General features: G+C 47.3%; 1 protein-coding gene across 3 annotated transcripts in view; it reads right to left on the bottom strand.

Annotated features, from left to right (window-relative positions):
* Window positions 1-24,434, bottom strand: part of LOC124012359 (focal adhesion kinase 1-like) — a 220,413-nt gene that overhangs the window by 146,555 nt on the left and 49,424 nt on the right. For 2 of the 3 annotated variants that reach the window (XM_046325898.1, XM_046325896.1), the window contains exon 2: window positions 14,417-14,443. The exons of the other annotated variant lie outside the window; for it this stretch is intronic. Coding sequence is in view for 1 of the 2 variants with exons in the window: in XM_046325896.1 (XP_046181852.1) it covers window positions 14,417-14,443 (27 nt within the window). In the remaining variant the exon portion in view is untranslated. The remainder of the gene's footprint in view (window positions 1-14,416; window positions 14,444-24,434) is intronic. 3 annotated transcript variants of the gene reach the window in all.

The following is a 24,434-nucleotide window of genomic DNA, read 5'->3' as shown; positions in this document are numbered from 1 at the left end:
TGGTTCTTCCAAATGGACAATGACCCCAAGCATACTTCCAGAGTTGTGGCAAAATGGCTTAAGGACAACAAATTCAAGGTATTGAAGTGGCCATCACAAAGCCCTGACCTCAATCCTATAGAAAATGTAACGAAAAACAAAAAAAGCGTGTGCGAGCAAGGAGGCCTACAAACCTGACTCAGTTACACCAGCTCTGTCAGGAGGCCTACAAACCTGACTCAGTTACACCAGCTCTGTCAGGAGGCCTACAAACCTGACTCAGTTACATCAGCTCTGTCAGGAGGCCTACAAACCTGACTCAGTTACATCAGCTCTGTCAGGAGGCCTACAAACCTGACTCAGTTACACCAGCTCTGTCAGGAGGCCTACAAACCTGACTCAGTTACATCAGCTCTGTCAGGAGGCCTACAAACCTGACTCAGTTACACCAGCTCTGTCAGGAGGCCTACAAACCTGACTCAGTTACACCAGCTCTGTCAGGAGGCCTACAAACCTGACTCAGTTACACCAGCTCTGTCAGGAGGCCTACAAACCTGACTCAGTTACATCAGCTCTGTCAGGAGGAATGGGCCAAAATTCACCCAACTTATTGTGAGAAGCTTGTGGAAGGCCACCTGAAACATTTGACACTAGTTACACAATTTAAAGGCAATGGTACTAAATACTAATTGACGGTATGTATGGTCTGACCCAATGGGAATGTGACGAAAGAAATAAAAATGGAAATAAATCATTCTCTCTAATATTATCTGACATTTCACATTCTTAAAATAGTGATGATCCTAACTGACCAAAGACAGGGAATTTTTACGAGGATGAAATGTCAGGAATTGTGAAAAACTGAGTTTAAATGTATTTGGCTAAGGTGTATATAAACTTCCGACTTCAACTGTAGATGGGTCATTAATAGATTGGTCATAGACTTCAGCCATAAAAGAGGACAGACAGACAGACTTTCCTAACAATGACCCATGCTAAAACTATGACAATGTGTCATGTTATTTAGCAGATGCTCTTATCCTCTCTTTCCTCTTCTTATTCTCTCTCCTTCCTCTTCTTATTCTCTCTCCTTCCTCTTCTTATCCTCTCTCCTTCCTCTTCTTATCCTCTCTCTTTCCTCTTCTTAGCCTCACTCTTTCCTCTTCTTAGCCTCTCTCTTTCCTCTTCTTATCCCCTCTCCTTCCTCTTCTTAACCTCTTTCCTTCCTCTTCTTATCCTCTCTCCTTCCTCTTCTTATCCTCTCTCTTTCCTCTTCTTATCCTCTCTCTTTCCTCTTCTTATCCCCTCTCCTTCCTCTTCTTAACCTCTTTCCTTCCTCTTCTTATCCTCTCTCCTTCCTCTTCTTATCCTCTCTCTTTCCTCTTCTTATCCTCTCTCTTTCCTCTTCTTATCCTCTCTCTTTCCTCTTCTTATCCTCTCTTTCCTCTTCTTATCCCCTCTTTCCTCTTCTTATTCTCTCTCCTTCCTCTTCTTATTCTCTCTCCTTCCTCTTCTTATCCTCTCTCCTTCCTCTTCTTATCCTCTCTCGTTCCTCTTCTTATCCTCTCTCGTTCCTCTTCTTATCCTCTCCTTCCTCTTCTTATCCTCTCTTCGTATCCTTCCCTTCCTCATCTTATCTTCTTCTTATCCACTCCTTCCTCTTCTTATCCTCTCTCCCTCTCCTTCCACTTCTTATCCTCTCCCTCCTCTTCTTATCCTCTCTCCCTCTCCTTCCACTTCTTATCCTCTCTCCCTCTCCTTCCACTTCTTATCCTCTCCTTATCTCCTTCCTCTTCTTATCCTCTCCTTCTCTTCTTATCATCTCCTTCCCCTCTTCTTATCCTCTCCTTCCTCTTCATATCTCCTTCCTCTTCTTATCCTCTCCTTCCTATCTTCTTCTTATCCTCTCCTTCCTCTTCTTATCCTCTCCTTCCTCTCTTCTTATCTTATTCTTATCCTCTCCTTCATCTTCTTATCCTATCTCCTGCTCCTTCTTCTTCTTAGCCTCTCCTTATCTCCTTCCTCTTCTTATCCTCTCCTTCCTCTTCTTAGCCTCTCCTTATCTCCTTCCTCTTCTTATCCTCTCCTTCCTCTTCTTAGCCTCTCCTTATCTCCTTCCTCTTCTTATCCTCTCCTTCCTCTTCTTAGCCTCTCCTTATCTCCTTCCTCTTCTTATCCTATCTCCTTCTCCTTCCTCTCCTTATCCCTCAGCTTTTCCTCTCTCCTTCTGCATTTCCCTCTCCTTTACCCTTCTCCATCTCCTTCTACCTCTCCTCTCCCCTTCCCCCTATAGATGACTACTGACTGACATATGGCATGCTGAAGCATATGCACAGTGACAATAGGGTGCTTTAAATGCACATGTTGTTTCTTCCATGGGGACAAAGAAAGCCGTTTAAAGTGGGAGCCTGGCTAGTTGTGGAATTGACTGCTGTCGGACCTAGCTTCCATTATCAGCAGCTGCTCAAGCAAACTAAATACATCAGCTGTGGGTTCTATGGGCAACGTGTGAAAGGGAGCTGACCCCTGTGTAGTCGTGATACACACAAAACAAGGAAGGCAAAATTCTGAGAACTTTCAAAAACCAGGGAACTTTAAATTCCCTGGTTTTCCAGAGATCCTGGTTGGATGATTCCGGATTTCCTGTTTATTCCCTCATGATTCCGGATTTCCTGTTTATTCCCTCATGATTCCGGATTTCCTGTTTATTCCCTCATGATTCCGGATTTCCTGTTTACTCCTTCATGATTCCGGATTTCCTGTTTACTCCCTCATGATTCCGTGAATCCTCCAACTGGGACTTCGGGAAAACCAGGAAACATGTTGAATGTTGCCAGAATTTTGCAACCCCTAGTACAAACACCCAAACGAAGACAAACACCCAAACGAAGACAAACACCCAAACGAAGACAAACACCCAAACGAAGACAAACACCCAAACGAAGAAAAACACCCAACACCCCCCCACAACACACACCCCCCACACCCACACACACACCCCCCCACACCCACACACACCCCCCCACACCCACACACACCCCCCCACACCCACACACACACACACACACCCCCCCCACACACACACACACCCACACCCACACACCCCCCCCCACCCACACACACACACCCCCCCCCCCACACACACACCCCCCCACCCACACACACACACCCCCCACCCCACACACACCCCCCACCCACACACACACACACACACACACACACACACACACACACACACACACACACACACACACACACACACACACACACACACACACACACACACACACACACACACACACACACACACACACACACACACACACACACACAAAGGAGAGAAGACAGGTAGATGATGAAGAGGATACCAAGGAGAGAAGACAGGTAGATGGTGAAGAGGATACCAAGGAGAGAAGACAGGTAGATGGTGAAGAGGATACCAAGGAGAGAAGACAGGTAGATGGTGAAGAGGATACCAAGGAGAGAAGACAGGTAGATGTTGAAGAGGATACCAAGGAGAGAAGACAGGTAGATGGTGAAGAGGATACCAAGGAGAGAAGACAGGTAGATGGTGAAGAGGATACCAAGGAGAGAAGACAGGTAGATGTTGAAGAGGATACCAAGGAGAGAAGACAGGTAGATGGTGAAGAGGATACCAAGGAGAGAAGACAGGTAGATGTTGAAGAGGATACCAAGGAGAGAAGACAGGTAGATGATGAAGAGGATACCAAGGAGAGAAGACAGGTAGATGTTGAAGAGGATACCAAGGAGAGAAGACAGGTAGATGGTGAAGAGGATACCAAGGAGAGAAGACAGGTAGATGTTGAAGAGGATACCAAGGAGAGAAGACAGGTAGATGGTGAAGAGGATACCAAGGAGAGAAGACAGGTAGATGGTGAAGAGGATATAATGGAGGGAGGAGGAGGAAAGAAAAGAGGAGGAGGAAGAAGAAATAGCATTGATAGTACCTGGAGCACAGCACATGGGAAAGGGGCTGCAGGCGGGTCTGGGCTCCACAGGAGCTGGTCCCTCTGCTCTCTGCCTCCCGGGCCCCACGGGAGCTGGTCCCTCTGCTCTCTCTCTCCCAGGCCCCACGGCCTGCCAACACCCAGAGGTCTCACAGAAACACATGGAGGCCAGGGCTTCCACCTTCCCCTACACAACACTAAACACCCCACTGATTAACCAATCAACGTCTACTCCACACTGCCCCTGATCCTCTTCACCTAGGACCAGGTCTGATCCACACAGCTGTAGTTCAAACCACCCTCTCCCCCAGTCTACTCCACCACTCAAGCCCAGGTCCAGAATCAGCACTTGGATCTGGAAGGGGGAAGGAGCTCAGAGAAACACATCCAGGACATCCAGAGAGAGGGAGTCCCAGCCAAGCACTGGCCCAGTTTAAGAACTGAAATGCGGACAGGAGGAACAAGGTGGAGATGGATCAACACTGTGTTGTTAAGAAGTTTCCCATCCCCTCCACTGAACCTGAGGTACCTAGGTTGTTCTGCTGCTTCTGTCCCTGGGTAGCTCCTTCTGTTCGTCTGTCTGGCTGGTCAGCCTTACTAAGCCTCTCGCTGTGAGCCTTCCCCTGGAATACTAATCCTGCCCCCCGGCCCTCGGCCCCCGGCCCTCGCCCCTCGCCCCACAACCAACACAGGAGAGGAGAAAAGGAGAGCAGAGTCAGAAAAGTATTCCACAACAACACAAGTAACTGCACTTCCCTTGGTCCACTCTTGTATACATACTGACGCAAGAGGCCATTAATATGCTAATCTGAGCCACCGCCCTGCAAATCAACACTGACCCTGGGTCAGCTCTACAACCACACCACAGCACCTACCACCAGAGGAGGCCCTGTGTGTTTGTACACCAAGATACCCATCCCCAAGCGCCTGGCAACATGCCAAGTACCTCCACTCCACTCCACCACTCCTCCTCCACTCCTCCCCTCTTCTTATCAGATCCAATAGGAGTGATAGCTAGGGCAGGAGGATCAAGATCGAGGTTTAGAGGAGATCGAGGTTTTGTTTTGTGTTTCTCCATCTGAAAAAACCCTCCAGGTAAAATCAATCCACATCCACACAGAGGAGAAAGGAGAGGAGGAGAAAGGAGGAAATGATGAAAGGTTTACTACCACCAACACTGCCTTTTAGGGTTACGCCAACACAGGGAACAGAAGGCTATAGTTTGTTACAGGGCAAGTGTCGTTGTGTGTGTGTGTGTGTGTGTGTGTGTGTGTGTGTGTGTGTGTGTGTGTGTGTGTGTGTGTGTGTGTGTGTGTGTGTGTGAGATGAGTGAACAAGAGCGGTCAGCCATGACACCAGTACCTCCCTCATACTAGGCCAAGCAGCTTTCCTATAAGACATTGCTTGTCTTATAGGAAAGGGAAACAGGCATGGGCTTCCTCCTCATTCAGACCACAGAGAGACACAGGGAAACAGACATTGAAGCCCATGCCTGTTTCCCTGTGTCTCTCTGTGGTCTGAATGAGGAGGAAGCCCATGCCTGTTTCCCTGTGTCTCTCTGTGGTCTGAATGAGGAGGAAGCCCATGCCTGTTTCCCTGTGTCTCGCTGTGGTCAGAATGAGGAGGAAGCCCATGCCTGTTTCCCTGTGTCTCTCTGTGGTCTGAATGAGGAGGAACCCCATGCCTGTTTCCCTGTGTCTCTCTGTGGTCTGAATGAGGAGGAAGCCCATGCCTGTTTCCCTGTGTCTCTCTGTGGTCTGAATGAGGAGGAACCCCATGCCTGTTTCCCTGTGGTCTGAATGAGGAGGAAGCCCATGCCTGTTTCCCTGTGTCTCTCTGTGGTCTGAATGAGGAGGAAGCCCATGCCTGTTTCCCTGTGGTCTGAATGAGGATGAACCCCATGCCTGTTTCCCTGTGTCTCTCTGTGGTCTGAATGAGGAGGAACTCCATGCCTGTTTCCCTGTGGTCTGAATGAGGATGAACCCCATGCCTGTTTCCCTGTGTCTCTCTGTGGTCTGAATGAGGAGGAACCCCATGCCTGTTTCCCTGTGTCTCTCTGTGGTCTGAATGAGGATGAACCCCATGCCTGTTTCCCTGTGTCTCTCAGTGGTCTGAATGAGGAGGAACCCCATGCCTGAATGAGGATGAACCCCATGCCTGTTTCCCTGTGGTCTGAATGAGGAGGAAGCCCATGCCTGTTTCCTTGTGTCTCTCTGTGGTCTGAATGAGGAGGAACCCCATGCCTGTTTCCCTGTGGTCTGAATGAGGAGGAACCACAGGAGATCTGGCAGCATAAAGCCAATTATGGAGAGAGATAAAGAAGGAAGGGAGAGAGAAAGAGGGGAGGGAGAGAGATAGAGTGTAGGTAGAGAGAGGAGAGAGATGGATGGTAGCGAGAGATATACATGCTATATATACTTGCTATACACCAAGTCACTTGGCTCTGTCATAACCTCACATGGTCTCTCCTATCATTGCTATGCAGACGACACACAATTAATCTTCTCCTTTCCCCCTTCTGATGACCAGGTGGCGAATCGCATCTCTGCATGTCTGGCAGACATATCAGTGTGGATGACGGATCACCACCTCAAGCTGAACCGGCAAGACGGAGCTGCTCTTCCTCCCTGTTCCATGATCTCGCCATCACGGTTGTCTAAGAACCTTGGCGTGATGAGGAGGCGGTGGCCCGTTCCTGTAGGTTCATGCTCTACAACATCCCATGACCCTGCCTCACACAGGAAGCGGCGCAGGTCCTAATCCAGGCACTTGTCATCTCCCGTCTGGATTACTGCAACTCGCTGTTGGCTGGGCTCCCTGCCTGTGCCATTAAACCCCTACAACTCATCCAGAACGCCGCAGCCCGTCTAGTTTTCTCTCACGTCACCCCGCTCCTCCGCTCTCTCCACTGGCTTCCACTGAAGCTCGCATCCGCTACAAGACCATGGTGCTTGCCTACGGAGCTGTGAGGGGAACGGCACCTCAGTACCTCCAGGCTCTGATCAGGCCCTACACCCAAATAAGGGCACTGCGTTCATCCACCTCTGGCCTGCTCGCCTCCCTACCACTGAGGAAGTACAGTTCCCGCTCAGCTCAGTCAAAACTGTTCGCTGCTCTGGCTCCCCAATGGTGGAACAAAACGACGCCAGGACAGCGGAGTCAATCACCACCTTCCGGAGACACCTGAAACCCCACCTCTTTAAGGAATACCTAGGATAGGATAAAGTAATCCTTCTCACCCCCCCCCCCCCCCCTTAAAATATTTAGATGCACTATTGTAAAGTGGTTGTTCCACTGGATGTCATAAGGTGAATGCACCAATTTGTAAGTCGCTCTGGATAAGAGCGTCTGCTAAATGACTTAAATGTAATGTAAATGAGAGAGAGAGAGAGAGAGAGAGAGAGAGAGAGAGAGAGAGAGAGAGAGAGAGAGAGAGACAGACGGAAGGTAGCGAGAGAGAGATGGAAGGTAGCGAGAGAGAGATGGAAGGAGAGAGAGAGAGAGAGAGAGAGAGAGAGAGAGAGAGAGAGAGAGAGAGAGAGAGAGAGAGAGAGAGAGAGAGAGAGAGAAACAGAGAAAGAGAGCAATATGTTTGGAATCGCAATAAAAATCACAGTATTGAATCACTATACATATCGAATCGTGAGAATCGCTTATACATATCATGAGGTCCCTGGCATTCCCCAGCCTTAATCCCTATATAGTGTACACCTTTTGACCTCAACCATAGGGAATATGGTACCTATTTAGGACACAGAATAGGATATCCAGCAGACTAACCAGACACTTTGGTCGCAATCCTTGAGAATAACACGAAACATTTTGGACTTCTCATGGTCGGTACTAACACAGTAATGATCCCAATGAAAATTGTTCCCCCAAAGTTTAATCTATGGATAATATTATAGCCTTATAGATCGTGGAGAAAAAGATCTGATTCCCTATGTTGTAGACTATGTTTGATTATATCCCATAGGGCCCTGGTCCAAAGCAGTGTGCTATGAAGGACATAGGGTGCCATTTGAGAATCAGCCTGCTTTCATGTAAACTAGCACGTGGCACCACAGACTAGCCTGCGTGGCCAAGTTTATTTAGAAGGCAGAGAGTTATGCTGCTGTTTGTTGAATCATTTTCTTCTTACTGAGGAGGAGCCGTGGCTGACTGCTGCATCTACAATAGGTATTCACGTGGACTGCTGCATCTACAATAGGTATTCACGTGGCCTGCTGCATATACAATAGGTATTCACGTGGCCTGCTGCATATACAATAGGTATTCACGTGGCCTGCTGCATCTACAATAGGTATTCACGTGGACTGGCCTGCTGCATCTACAATAGGTATTCACGTGGACTGGCCTGCTGCATCTACAATAGGTATTCACGTGGACTGGCCTGCTGCATCTACAATAGGTATTCACGTGGACTGGCCTGCTGCATCTACAATAGGTATTCACGTGGACTGCTGCATCTACAATAGGTATTCACGTGGACTGCTGCATCTACAATAGGTATTCACATGGACTGCTGCATCTACAATAGGTATTCATGTGGACTGCTGCATCTACAATAGGTATTCATGTGGACTGCTGCATCTACAATAGGTATTCATGTGGACTGCTGCATCTACAATAGGTATTCATGTGGACTGCTGCATCTACAATAGGACTGCTGCATCTACAATAGGTATTCATGTGGACTGCTGCATCTACAATAGGTATTCACGTGGACTGCTGCATCTACAATAGGTATTCATGTGGACTGCTGCATCTACAATAGGTATTCATGTGGACTGCTGCATCTACAATAGGTATTCATGTGGACTGCTGCATCTACAATAGGTATTCATGTGGACTGCTGCATCCACAATAGGTATTCATGTGGACTGCTGCATCTACAATAGGTATTCACGTGGACTGCTGCATCTACAATAGGTATTCATGTGGACTGCTGCATCTACAATAGGTATTCACGTGGACTGCTGCATATACAATAGGTATTCATGTGGTATTCATGCCCATCGGAGCAGGGGAATCGAGGGGGGACAGAGCCCCCAGAAACAGCCGTGTCAGACACACAAAGGGGGCTATGACTGCACCCCATGGAGAGGGAGAGGTGCTCCTCCGTTTCAGCTATTCAGAGGGTCACATCCGGCCCCCTGTTCCCAAACACAAAACCTTTCACCATCCCCTCCTCCTTGATTCCTATTCCCAGCGCAGGAGCCCAGGCTGGGACATGTGTTACCAATCCACACAGACAACAGATTGGAAGCACTGGGTGAGAAGTAGGCATTTGCAACCATGCACACACAGAGACACACACACACACACAGACGCAGAAAAACACATGGCCGTATGGTTCAGTGGAGCATGCCGTCATCAGCTGAATATGTCTCGTCTGCTGGTCCTGGATGCTAAGACAGACAGATGTACTGTTAGGGTCTCTAAGGCCATGGTTCCACGGTTACTAAGACAGACAGATGTACTGTTAGGGTCTCTAAGGCCATGGTTCCACGGTTACTAAGTCAACTCAAATGATGTGGATTAGAATGACAAATGACTTGTATAACTAGGGAGGAAAAACTGTCAACAACAACAGAATACGGGCACGCACACACAAATAAGCAGCATGTGTATCTGGTCTGTAAAAGTCTTTATTGTCATTGAAAAGCTATGAGTGGGACACTAACTAACAGACTGAGTCTGAATCCAGGACAATCATCATGTTTCAGTGTCACTAACTAACAGACTGAGTAGTCCACTGTGTGTGTGTGTGTGTGTGTGTGTGTGTGTGTGTGTGTGTGTGTGTGTGTGTGTGTGTGTGTGTGTGTGTGTGTGTGTGTGTGTGTGTGTGTGTGTGTGTGTGTGTGTGTGTGTGTGTGTGTGTGTGTGTGTGTGTGTGTGTGTGTGTGTGTGTGTGTGTGTGTGGATTAGGCTACGCTGTCACGTGGTTACAGCACAGAGTCATGGAGGTTGAGTGTGGCATTCTTTATTGTTTACAAGCTACTGTAGTTTAGGATTGGGCGGTATCCTCAAACCGGGGTATACGGTACTACCGGCAGTACACATAAGAGCCGCTATTTCTTTCCAAATGTAAAATAATAAAATGGTTATTATTATTATTGACGCACAAAAACTAATTTAGGCAGCAGGGATGTTGACTGAGGTGAAGATCATTGATTCGGCACATCTTAGATCGGTAATTTATGGCGTTGTACGACCCATGTTTATTTTATTTATTTTTTATTTCACCTTTATTTAACCAGGTAGGCTAGTTGAGAACACCTTTATTTAACCAGGTAGGCTAGTTGAGAACAGGTTCTCATTTGCAACTGCGACCTGGCCAAGATAAAGCATAGCAGTGTGAGCAGACAACACAGAGTTACACATGGAGTAAACAATTAACAACAATTAATAACACAGAGAAATAAGGGGAGTCTATATACAATGTGTGCAAAAGGCATGAGGAGGTAGGCAAATAATTACAATATTGCAGATTAACACTGGAGTGATAAATGATCATAACCCAGCCCAGATGAAATATAGAAACAGGGATTATTCAGGGTTCCTTGCCTTTACAATGTAACAAGTCATTTCCATAACAACACCATTACATTGTTTGAACCTCTAATTAGGATTCCCTTGGTGATGATTCCCTTGGTGATGATTCCCTTGGTGATGATTGCAATTTAGAGGGCTTGCTAAAGAGGGCGTGAGCCATAAATATCAGTGCAGTGACCACCTCCTGATTCTAACATCAGTCCTGGGATGAGGAGAGACGTAGGGTTATTTAGTCTAAACATCAGGCCTGGGATGAGGAGAGACGGAGGGTTATTTAGTCTAAACATCAGGCCTGGGATGAGGAGAGACGGAGGGTTATTTAGTCTAAACATCGGGCCTGGGATGAGGAGAGACGGAGGGTTATTTAGTCTAAACATCGGGCCTGGGATGAGGAGAGACAGAGGGTTATTTAGTCTAAACATCAGGCCTGGGATGAGGAGAGACGGAGGGTTATTTAGTCTAAACATCAGGCCTGGGATGAGGAGAGACGGAGGGTTATTTAGTCTAAACATTAGGCCTGGGATGAGGAGAGACGGAGGGTTATTTAGTCTAAACATCAGGCCTGGGATGAGGAGAGACGGAGGGTTATTTAGTCTAAACATCAGGCCTGGGATGAGGAGAGACGGAGGGTTATTTAGTCTAAACATCAGGCCTGGGATGAGGAGAGACGGAGGGTTATTTAGTCTAAACATCAGGCCTGGGATGAGGAGAGACAGAGGGTTATTTAGTCTAAACATCAGGCCTGGGATGAGGAGAGACGGAGGGTTATTTAGTCTAAACATCAGGCCTGGGATGAGGAGAGACGGAGGGTTATTTAGTCTAAACATCAGGCCTGGGATGAGGAGAGACGGAGGGTTATTCAGTCTAAACATCAGGCCTGGGATGAGGAGAGACGGAGGGTTATTTAGTCTAAACATCAGGCCTGGGATGTCTAAACATCAGGCCTGGGGAGAGACGGAGGGTTATTTAGTCTAAACATCAGGCCTGGGATGAGGAGAGACGGAGGGTTATTTAGTCTAAACATCAGGCCTGGGATGAGGAGAGACGGAGGGTTATTTAGTCTAAACATCAGGCCTGGGATGAGGAGAGACAGAGGGTTATTTAGTCTAAACATCAGGCCTGGGATGAGGAGAGACGGAGGGTACAGAGAATTCATTCTAAATGGCACCCTTTTCCTACATAGTGCACTACTTTTGCCCAGAACTCTAGGGTAGAGGGTCCATGGGTCCAGGTGGACCTGATAAACCCGACAGCGACCCTGATCAGGTTCGGGTCTGAAATTCGAACATGTTTCAGGTCGATGTAACAGCTGATAAACCTGACTGGATCCAAATAGACCCAAACATGGCTCTGCATATCCTATAGCATTTTTATTTTATGCAAATGAAGTGAATTTATTGACTTTATAGAAGGCCTAGCCAACATATAAAAGACGTTTGTTAACCAGAAGAGCAACTTGGCTGATAAATTATTGTTTTGGTCTGGTCTAGACCCGAACCTAACGTCTTTGATCTAAGTCCATTTGGGTTCGGCTCTCATTGTTCTTGGGTCGGGTCGGGTGCTGTGGTGAATGAGGAGGAAGCCCATGCCTGTTTCCCTGTGTCTCTCTGTGGTCTGAATGAGGTCGGTTCGGGTGCTGTGGTGAATGAGGAGGAAGCCCATGCCTGTTTCCCTGTGTCTCTCTGTGGTCTGAATGAGTTCTTGGGTCGGGGGTGCTGTGGTGAATGAGGAGGAAGCCCATGCCTGTTTCCCTGTGTCTCTCTGTGGTCTGAATGAGGTCGGGTCGGGTGCTGTGGTGAATGAGGAGGAAGCCCATGCCTGTTTCCCTGTGTCTCTCTGTGGTCTGAATGAGGTCGGGTCGGGTGCTGTGGTGAATGAGGAGGAAGCCCATGCCTGTTTCCCTGTGTCTCTCTGTGGTCTGAATGAGGTCGGGTCGGGTGCTGTGGTGAATGAGGAGGAAGCCCATGCCTGTTTCCCTGTGTCTCTCTGTGGTCTGAATGAGGTCGGGTCGGGTGCTGTGGTGAATGAGGAGGAAGCCCATGCCTGTTTCCCTGTGTCTCTCTGTGGTCTGAATGAGGTCGGGTCGGGTGCTGTGGTGAATGAGGTCGGGTCGGGTGCTGTGGTGAATGAGGTCGGGTCGGGTGCTGTGGTGAATGAAGTAATTACTCTGCCTTTGATGATCCCCAAAACATCTGCAGCTCTAAATATCAACAGATATCAATAAGCCAAAATGGCTTCTAGATGCTGCAGTTCATTGAGAGGGAATATTTAAGAGTCCACTGCAAACTCTGCAATATAGCTACCAGTTGGTGGGAAATTATGTTTTGAAACTGACTGAAACGGAGAGGTGCTACCTGAAGAAGTCCCAAGATAGGCAAATTTTCGTTTTATGTTGCAAATTATTTTGCTAAGGTATGCCCCCCTGAATGTAGCCCAGGTGTCTGCATAGCCAGGCGGTAAATATGTTCCCTCTAGTCAGTGGGGTGGGTAGTTAACTGCTGCTGCTCTCTCTCTGCATTTCTTTTCATGGAGTTGGCCTACTTCGTCACTCTCCATTATTACTGCAAGTGGTTAAAGAGGGCAGGTGTGTGTGTGTGTGTGTAGAGGCAGCAGAGAATTGTCCTTGAGGAGATATTAAGTGTAGAATGACATGATAAAATATCCAGCGACATAAATTTACATTAAATGTGAGGCCGATATATAAAATAATGTCGGGTTTATGGTCGTGACTGAGGATAAGGTCCCCGGTAAGCATATAAATCAAGCTGGAGCCATAAAATAACCAAATCACCATTCACCTCAATGGCTTTAAACACAATTATATCTGGCCAGTTGGAATACAGTTCATCCAAGGCCTCTCCCTCCCGGCCTGAGCTTAAAAGGAATAGTTCCCTCAAAACTATCTTTTACTATTTGGTTCATTAGTCCACTGTGAATACACAGTAATCCCCCAAAAACATGCATGTCAGCAATCAGGTTTTCAAGACAGAGCAGTTTTGAATGAACTACCCCTTGAAGAACAGCCCAGCATCGAGACAAAGTATCTTCACTAGTTTGACTAGAATGTCCTTACAGTGAGGACACGCACTGAAAACAATGGAAAATATACTTTGATGCCACACTCTCTCTCTCTTTACAATCTACTGTACAAATCAAAGGGACTGAGATGATTCAGAGATTGCAGTGAGCTGCAGAGAAAACACATAGCTAACAAAAGTTCAGTATGAGGCAACATGGAGAGTGCAGCATTTTGAATAGTGTTTGTGCAACCTAGATGGTAGAGAGTGCAGCGACAGCTCTTCACCGACTAGAGGTTCATTAACTCCCTGAAATAGGCCTGTCTTGTCTAATGAATGACTCAAACACACACACACACACACACACACTGAAATGTAATGTGGGTTTAGTCATTCCCCTGCTGCAAAGTTGTGTTCCCAGTGACCATCATCCAACGGACACAAACACACACCCCTTCAGTCTAATAACCCTTTCCTATATCATCTAAGGAAATATGATTTTTACACTCTGAACACAGACACCCTCGGTGGAGGGGATTCATATCATTATTATTGGAGTGCACCTCGAGGATGAAAGAGAAGCCGACTTCCTCTTGGGAGTAGGTGGTTGTGTCCTTCATCTGAGTTGATTCTGGTAAATGATATTCAGGTGACTGATTTATCTAAGAGCCTTCTATTCATCTGAAGAGCACAACTATGAATCAAACCTGCCTTCAAGGATAATCTGACAGAAGTGAATAAGAGAACTTCACAGCATGTAAGATCTCTTGTAGTTCACAGTATATAAGATATCTTGTAGTTCACAGCATATAAGATCTCCTGTAGTTCACAGTATATAAGATCTCCTGTAGTTCACAGCATATAAGATCTCTTGTAGTTCTGAAGGACACTCACCTGTGTAGTAGGAAATTCTGGAAATATCTGCAAAACAAAGAGACAAAAGGGGAGTGAGTTGGTTTGATCTATCGTTGATCTGTCACTTCAGCACATTGGGCTCAGTGGAGACAAAGAAGCACTGGTTTTACTGGGTCAATGCTAATTCCAGAGGGCAGCCTGGCTCAGAGGCTCCAACCCAACCCATGGTCACAGAGTGCCCCTAGCTGTCTGGGGGCTGAAGCTCTGTGGCTGTGTCCCAAATGGCAGCCTTTTCCCAAGTAGGGCACTACCTTTGACACATAGGGGCCAGGGCTGGCACAGAAGGGAAGCCCTATGATGACACCATAATCTGTCATTGTCACAGATCACAGTCAACCGGATGGCAGGGTCACATCCAGAAGCCCATTTATGTCCCCTGGGGTTAGGTTTCAGAGTGCTAAGTGGTATTTGGGCCACAAACAGACAGGATGGACGGACAGACAGACGGACGTGGTTTTAGTCTCTCAGGTTTGGCCAAAAACAGACAGGATGGATGTGGTTTTAGTCCCTCAAGTTTGTGTACTCCGAGCATGCGCTGACCAACTGACAAGTGTCTTCACTGATATAGTCAACCTCTCGCTGTCGGAGTCTGTAATACCAACATGTTTCAAGCAGACCACTATAGTCCCTGTGCTCAAGAACGCTAAAGTAACCTGCCTAATTGACTACCGATTCGTAGCACTCACATCTGTAGCCATGAAATGCTTTGAACGGCTGGTCATGGCTCACATCAACACCATTATCCAAGAAACCCTAGACACACTCCAATTTGCATACCACACCAACAGAGCCACAGATGATGCAATCTCTATTGCACTCCACACTGCCCTTTCCAACCTGGACAAAAGGAACACCTATGTGAGAATGCTACTCATTGCTTACAGCTCAGCGTTCAACACCATAGTGCCCTCAAAACTCATCAATAAGCTAAGGACCCTGGGACTAAACACCTCACTCTGCAACTGGACCCTGGACTTCCTGATGGGCCGCCCCCTGGTGGTAAGAGTAGGCAACAACACATCCACCACGCTGATCCGCAACACAGGGGCCCCTCAGGGGTGCGTGCTCAGTAGTCCCCTGCTGTACTCATGACTGCATGAACAGGCACGATCCCAACACCATCATTAAGTTTGCCGATGACACAACAGTAGGCCTGATCACCGACAACGATGAGACAGCCTGTAGGGAGGAGGTCAGATATCTGGCCATGTGGTGCCAGGACAACAACCTCTCCCTCAATGTGATCAAGACAAAGGAGATGATTTTGGACTACAGGAAAAGGAGGACCGAGCATAACCCCATTCTCATCGACGGGGTAGTGGAACAGGTTGAGCACAACAAAACCTATTCCCTCTCAGGAGACTGAAAAGATTTGGTATGGGTCGTCAGATCCTCAAAAGGTTTCACAGCTGCACCATCGAGAGCATCCTGACGGGTTGCATCACTGCCTAGGATGGCAACTGCTCGGCCTTTGACTGCAAGGCCTATAGAGGGTAGTGTGTACGGCCCAGTACATCACCGGGGCCAAGCTTCCTGCCATCCAGGACCTCTATACCAGGTGGTGTCAGAGTAAGGTCCTAAAAATTGTCAAAGACTCCAGCCACCCTAGTCATAGACTGTTCTCTCTGCTACCGCACGGCAAGAGGTACCGGGGCGCCAAGTCTAAGTCCAAGAGGCTTTTAAATTGCTTCTACTCCCAAGCCATAAGACTCCTGAACAGCTAATCAAATGGCTACCCAGACTATTTGCACCCCCCTCCACACTGCTGTTACTTTGTGTTATTATCTATGCATAGTCACTTTAATAACCCTACCAACATGTACATAATTACCTTGACACTGGTGTCCCCTCACATGGACTCTGTACCGGTACCCTCTGTATACAGCCTCCACATGGACTCTGTACCGGTACAAGGTAAATATCACCCGACCCTAACCTACGAGCTGACAAGGTAAATATCACCCGACCCTAACCTAGTAGCTGACAAGGTAAATATCACCTGACCCTAACCTACTAGCTGACAAGGTAAATATCACCCGACCCTAACCTACTAGCTGACAAGGTAAATATCACCTGACCCTAACCTACTAGCTGACAAGGTAAATATCTGCCTTTCTGCCCCTCCGTACCTCTCTGATTCAGAGGGTTAAATGTGGAAGACACATTTCAGTTGAAGGCATTCAGTTGTACAACTGACTAGGTATCCCTCATTCCCTTTCCTTTCCTCTACTACAATTACACATGTTTATATCAATACTATCCATTTCCCTATTAGATACACAAATCATATGGAATATCAACACAGTCAATTAAGTTGAAATAAATTGAACCTGACAGGTACAAACTGCATGTGGGGATGCAGGCTAAGGCAATCAAACTGAAGTAGGGAAATGTGTCTACAAGAATCAATATTGAGGTGAAATCCACTCTGCTTGTAATTAGGTCAAACTCATTTTAGCGCCTCGACTCGAGCATAATCATAATTTGTAATGTGTGTCGATTCCAAAGTGACTATAACCAAACACATAAAAAACAGCAATGCTGTGGCATTTGAGCAGCACAGGAACACAAACATCCATGACACCACAACTGCTGTGAAGAACGAGAACACACATTGCCCAGAGAGAGTTGAGTGTCTCAGCCTTCAGAACACACGTTGCCCAGAGAGAGTTGAGTCTCAGCCTTCAGAACACACGTTGCCCAGAGAGAGTTGAGTCTCAGCCTTCAGAACACACATTGCCCAGAGAGAAATGAGTCTCAGCCTTCAGAACACACATTGCCCAGAGAGAGTTGAGTCTCAGTCTTCAGAACACAGGTTGCCCAGAGTTGAGTCTCAGCTGAATAGTGTGGTCTCAGTAATGATAGGTCAGTGGTAGAACAACGTGATTTAATTAGAAGTTGAGTCTCAGTCTTCAGAACACAGTTGAGAGTTGAGTCTCAGCTGAGTGTGGTCTCAGTAATGATAGGTCAGTGGTAGAACAACGTGATTTAATAGAAGAGTAGAAGTGAGAGAGAGAGAGAGAGAGAGAGAGAGAGAGAGAGAGAGAGAGAGAGAGAGAGAGAGAGAGAGAGAGAGAGAGAGAGAGAGAGAGAGAGAGAGAGAGAGAGAGAGAGAGAGAGAGACAGAGAGAGAGAGAGACAGAGAGAGAGAGAGACAGAGAGAGAGACAGAGAGAGAGACTCAGTGGCCTCTTCAACACCTCTCTTTTTTTTGGGGGGGGGGGGGGGGGCAGGCATCTCTTCCACATCACAGTGGGTCTTTTCCCAAATGGCATCTTATTCCCTAGTATATGTTGCACTACTTTTAATCAAAGCTCTATGGTCCTTGATCAAAAGTAGTGCACTTTGTAGGGAATAGGGTGCCATCTCAACAATACGGCAACAATCAAGACGCTACAGTACAATTTTGAAAAGCATCCCATATCCTCCTTCTGCAGTTGGTTTCATTTCAAGATGGGTCCCATGATCCCATCATTTGAACATTATTACATTGACTTGAGATGTGATAGGAGGTGTAGGTCTCTCAGCCTATAACCAGATCAACCGGGGATATATTACTTGTAAGTGTGTCGGTCTATAGGTCGTTGTAATTAGATTTCCGAGGAGCTTGAGGCCCAGAATTAACCATATGCCCTCTCTAAAGAGTATGAACTTATTAAGTTATGAGTGTAGGGTTGGTAAAGAAAATCTAAGTCCCTTAATAATCCATATATCCAAACGCCAGTGGATTAAATCACCACGTGAAAGGCAGGGTGAGACGTCTGGATTGACTGTCCATCACGGGTTTAATGGATTAGACTGGCTAACTGGCTGTCTCTGTGCGTCTGTCCATTCGTCCAGTGTCTCTTTAATAGACGAGCATCACAAAGGTGCCCATGGTCCTTTCTCTGACACTGGATCACCAACTAGATAGGCCAACAGTAGAGACTAGTGATGCTAGGAGACAGGCTAGCTTTAATGGGACTAATCCCACCTCACTGTGCTAACACTAGCAGTAGAGACTAGTGATGCTAGGAGATAGGCTAGCTTTAATAGGACTAATCCCACCTCACTGTGCTAACACTAGCAGTAGAGGTTAGTGATGCTAGGAGACAGGCTAGCTTTAATGGGACTAATCCCACCTCACTGTGCTAATACTAGCAGTAGAGACTAGTGATGCTAGGAGACAGGCTAGCTTTAATGAGACTAATCCCACCTCACTGTGCTAACACTAGCAGTAGAGGTTAGTGATGCTAGGAGACAGGCTAGCTTTAATAGGACTAATCCCACCTCACTGTGCTAATACTAGCAGTAGAGACTAGTGATGCTAGGAGACAGGCTAGCTTTAATAGGACTAATCCCACCTCACTGTGCAATTTTATTTATTTTTACATTTTATTTAAATTATTTAAGAACAAATTCTTATTTAAAATGTACAATGATGGCCTACCCCTAACGACGCTATCGTGTTCTGAAAGAAGAATGCTATGTGGGGTTTGGCTTGGGGACAGAGCCTGCCATATATCACCAACAGGCAGTCTGACACACACCCCACAGATTGGGGCATCAATAAACCAGCAATTGTAGCATGGCATCGTGTGAACCAGGGATGTCACTCACACAAGCTGCAGCTGCTTTCATGTCCACCAAGCATTCATCACAACCCAACAGATCAATCAATCAGCCAGTTGCACAAGCCAGGCATACTACTGCTGTCCCATGGAATTATGACAGACTGGGTCTACATCCCAAATTATACACATCTCTATGTAGTGCACTACTTTAGACCAGAACCAACTCTCTATATAGTGAATAGGGTTCCATTTTGACCCAACTCTCTATATAGTGAATAGGGTTCCATTTTGACCATAACCAACACTGTATATAGTCAACAGGGTGCCGTCTCCTGTCAGACTAGCCCTCCAGTGCTCTGCTGGTCTGTTACCAGGCTTTTCAACGGCTGTTTGATGCATTTGGAGCTTCCAACTGAACTGATGAGGCCATTGTTTCTGATGAGTCTTCTGTCTCTTGCAGCAATTAGAGAGAGAGAGAGATTTGAAGAGAGTGGTGAGGCTGTAGTGAGGAGGCTGTAACAGTCTGGGCCTGACCTACAGTAGTGAGGAGGATGTAACTCTCTGGGACTGACTGTATGCACATTCTGTCCTTCCACATGATTTGCCTAATTCTTCACTTGATTAAATAATCTACTTTCAACAGCCAAATCAGGATTAGGATTACAATTAATGATTTCAGGAGAGACCCAAAATAAACAGAGGGAAAGAGAGGACATATTGGGAAACATTCCTGATTCTACTGTAACTGATGAGAAAAACTCTAGGCTTTCAGTAGAGAAGCACAATAAACCATGAAAGAGTGTGAGGATTAAAGTAAAGCATTTCTATTCTTCTTCAAGAGACGAGGAACATCTTCCTAGAGTTAACCGACATAATTCAAGAAGAGGTGAGAAGACCGATTCTCCTGAGGAACCGTTCTGGAATGATGTGTTTCAGCTGCAGTGGAGAACGGTTAGGAGTTCTGATCCCAGAGCTTCAGAAAACTGCCTGGTACAGACAAACCAGGGCCACGTAGCCAACACAGGGTCGGCTGGACCTCCACTAGAGTAGAACTACGCTACGCATGCTAGGGTTCTGCCTCTGTGTGGGTGAAGGATAGCATGAAAAACAACACAAAAAAAATAGACCATTCCACAATACCCACAGAGGCAGAAACCCTGTGAGGAATGTGAATTAGAGACTGTTGTTCAAAGGCGCTGTGAGTGGTGTGTTCCAAGACACCCATGACAAAAGCACCGGCACACTTTACGTGTTGCTAACTCAGCCTTCCCATCCAGCCGCGGGCTATGGAGATACTGCAGAGATTTTTTTTTTTTTTTTTTTCACCTTTATTTAACCAGGTAGGCTAGTTGAGAACAAGTTCTCATTTGCAACTGCGACCTGGCCACGATAAAGCATAGCAGTGTGAACAGACAACACAGAGTTACACATGGAGTAAACAATTAACAAGTCAATAACACAGTAGAAAAAAAGGGGAGTCTATATACTTTTGCGTGTGTGTGTGTGTGTGTGTGTGTGTGTGTGTGTGTGTGTGTGTGTGTGTGTGTGTGTGTGTGTGTGTGTGTGTGTGTGTGTGTGTGTGTGTGTGTGTGTGTGTGTGTGTGTGTGTGTGTGTGTGTGTGTGTGTGTGTGTGTGTGTATATATATATATGTGTGTGTGTTGGAGTTTTACTATCCTTGTGGGGACCAATGGCATCATTGGACGAGTGGAGGACAGAGGAGCCTCTAAAAGAAGAAGTTACAGGTCTGTGAGAGCCAGAAATCTTGCTTGTTTGTAGGTGACCAAATATTATTTTCCACCATAATTTGCAAATAAATTAATTAAAAATCCTACAATGTGATTTTCTGGATTTTTTTTCTCATTTTGTCTGTCATAGTTGAAGTGTAGCTATGATGAAAATTACAGGCCTCTCATCTTTTTAAGTAGGAGAACTTGCACAATTGGTGGCTGACTAAATACTTTTTTGCCCCACTGTATGTACTATGTTTAATAAATGAAATATTGTCTAGGCTACTCAAGAAATTTGACATTACACAAACGTCAACGGAAACGTTTAACGTCAACCGTTAAACTGGATCGCATAGAGCAAAATACTTTAAATACCGGTAGCTTATCTATTTACTGCTGTGAAGTGGGTCCAATTAAATGAGAGATGGGGCGAATGTTAGCCTATCGTAAGTTGCTGTGGGCCTATAGGTTATTTCGTGAGTAGCCTATGAAACCATCACAGTCAGAAAAGGTGAGGAATGTATTCTGCAATGATCATGGAAATGAAATAAATAATCGAAAATAGATTTGAAATTATTTTAGAACGCAAGCTAAAATAGCTCTTTGCTCTTCTCACTAATAGCAAATGATTGCATCTTGTTATTATACTTAGCTACCGGTTTTTGTTGTTTGCACTAGGCTGTTATTGCCTTCTTACTTTGTAGCATCATAGGAGTCTGTGGGGCCCACCTCAAGCCCCTCCCAACACCTGCATGTGTGTGTTTGTCTGTGATTGGCCATCTGCCCGCCCCATCATGTGTGCGTGAGATAAGCAGGTGTTGGAGGTGCTTGAGGTGGGCCCCTAACTTCTGTTTCATCCACAGACACCTATGATGCTACACACTCCAGTAACACCCCCTGACCTGAGGGGTCACACACACAGGCGGACGGATACTCACAGGCACACACACACATGCACACACACTCAACCGAGCAGCCTCCGCTCTTCTGCAGAAGGCGTCATACAAACCAAAGCAGATATACATGCAAGGAAAAACAGCACTGACACACACAAACACACACAAACCCACCCACACGTCATATAAAAGTAAAGCATGCAACAAGGTCACCGACGTGCATGACTGCACCGCAGCCACAGGCCCAGTAGACATGCATGACTGCACCACAGACACAGGCCCAGTAGACATGCATGACTGCACCACAGACACAGGCCCAGTAGACATGCATGACTGCACCACAGACACAGGCCCAGTAGACATGCATAACTGCACCACAGGCCCAGTAGACATGCATAACTGCACCACAGGCCCAGTAGACATGCATAACTGCACCACAGGCCCAGTAGACATGCATGACTGCACCACAGGCCCAGTAGACATGCATGACTGCACCACAGGCCCAGTAGACATGCATGACTGCACCACAGACACAGGCCCAGTAGACATGCATGACTGCACCACAGACACAGGCCCAGTAGACATGCATGACTGCACCACAGGCCCAGTAGACATGCATGACTGCACCACAGGCCCAGTAGACATGCATGACTGCACCACAGGCCCAGTAGACATGCATGACTGCACCACAGGCCCAGTAGACATGCATGACTGCACCACAGGCCCAGTAGACATGCATGACTGCACCACAGGCCCAGTAGACATGCATGACTGCACCACAGGCCCAGTAGACATGCATGACTGCACCACAGGCCCAGTAGACATGCATGACTGCACCACAGGCCCAGTAGACATGCATGACTGCACCACAGGCCCAGTAGACAGACTGCACCACAGGCCCAGTAGACATGCATGACTGCACCACAGGCCCACCACACCACAGGCCCAGTAGACATGCATGACTGCACCACAGGCCCAGTAGACATGCATGACTGCACCACAGGCCCAGTAGACATGCATGACTGCACCACAGGCCCAGTAGACATGCATGACTGCACCACAGGCCCAGTAGACATGCATGACTGCACCACAGGCCCAGTAGACATGCATGACTGCACCACAGGCCCAGTAGACATGCATGACTGCACCACAGGCCCAGTAGACATGCACCACAGGCCCATGACTGACTGCACCACAGGCCCAGTAGACATGCATGACTGCACCACAGGCCCAGTAGACATGCATGACTAGACATGCATGACTGCACCACAGGCCCAGTAGACATGCATGACTGCACCACAGGCCCAGTAGACATGCATGACTGCACCACAGGCCCAGTAGACATGCATGACTGCACCACAGGCCCAGTAGACATGCATGACTGCACCACAGGCCCAGTAGACATGCATGACTGCACCACAGGCCCAGTAGACATGCATGACTGCACCACAGGCCCAGTAGACATGCATGACTGCACCACAGGCCCAGTAGACATGCATGACTGCACCACAGGCCCAGTAGACATGCATGACTGCACCACAGACACAGGCCCAGTAGACATGCATAACTGCACCACAGACACAGGCCCAGTAGACATGCATAACTGCACCACAGACACAGGCCCAGTAGACATGCATAACTGCACCACAGACACAGGCCCAGTAGACATGCATAACTGCACCACAGACACAGGCCCAGTAGACATGCATAACTGCACCACAGACACAGGCCCAGTAGACATGCATGACTGCACCACAGACACAGGCGCAGTAGACATGCATGACTGCACCACAGACACAGGCCCAGTAGACATGCATAACTGCACCACAGGCCCAGTAGACATGCGGCACACGTTCATCCATGCGCACGGTTGGCAATATTGGAGGTTGCCCAGACCTAATGCCGTTACTGATTTTATACTAGAATTACCATCATAACTGGCACCACTATACATTGCTAATGAACTGGTCGACTTAAAGGCTTGATCTCCTAAGGATTTATAACAGTCATAGAAATGGTGCGACATTAGCAATAACATTGGAGGCTTTCCTTCACCTTTTGCCACCAATTGAATATCACTAACCTAAATCTATTTAAAGGGGCCATACATTATGAATGTGTGTTAATGTTCGTTAAGGTGGTAAGTGCAGAGGGCACAGAAAGGCCAGTACTTGTTTTGCAAATTTCACAAACATTTTAAGAGAGGAGAGACATAAAACATACTTATGGATGAATTATGGATGAGGAAGTTGATAAAAACTAAAAAAAGAGATGACACCAGCACCACCGCCGAAGGAAGAACATTGTTGAACGCCTGTTATCCGTCTCTCTCTCTCTCTCTCTCTCTCTCTCTCTCTCTCTCTCTCTCTCCCTCTCTCTCCCTCTCTCCCTCTCTCCCTCTCTCCCTCCTCCCTCTCCTTCCCTCCTCTCTCTCCTTCCCTCCTCCCTCTCCTTCCCTCCTCCCTCTCCTTCCCTCCTCCCTCTCTCTCCCTCCTCCCTCCCTCCTCCCTCGCTCTCTCCTTCCCTCCTCCCTCCCTCCCTCTCTCCTTCCCTCCTCCCTCGCTCCTCCCTTCCCTCCTACCTCGCTCTCTCCTTCCCTCCTACCTCGCTCTCTCCTTCCCTCCTACCTCGCTCTCTCCTTCCCTCCTACCTCGCTCTCTCCTTCCCTCCTTCCCTCTCTCTCCTTCCCTCTCTCTCCTTCCCTCTCTCTCCTTCCCTCTCTCTCCTTCCCTCTCTCTCCTTCCCTCTCTTTCCTTCCCTCTCTCCTCCTTCCCTCTCCTCTCTCCTTCCCTCCCTCCCTCCTCTCTCCTCCCTCTCTCC

This window comes from Oncorhynchus gorbuscha, linkage group LG24, assembly GCF_021184085.1.
Source record: "Oncorhynchus gorbuscha isolate QuinsamMale2020 ecotype Even-year linkage group LG24, OgorEven_v1.0, whole genome shotgun sequence".
Lineage (NCBI taxonomy): Eukaryota > Metazoa > Chordata > Actinopteri > Salmoniformes > Salmonidae > Oncorhynchus > Oncorhynchus gorbuscha.
Note: the sequence above shows the minus strand (reverse complement) of the source record. Positions and strands in the feature narration are given on the sequence as shown.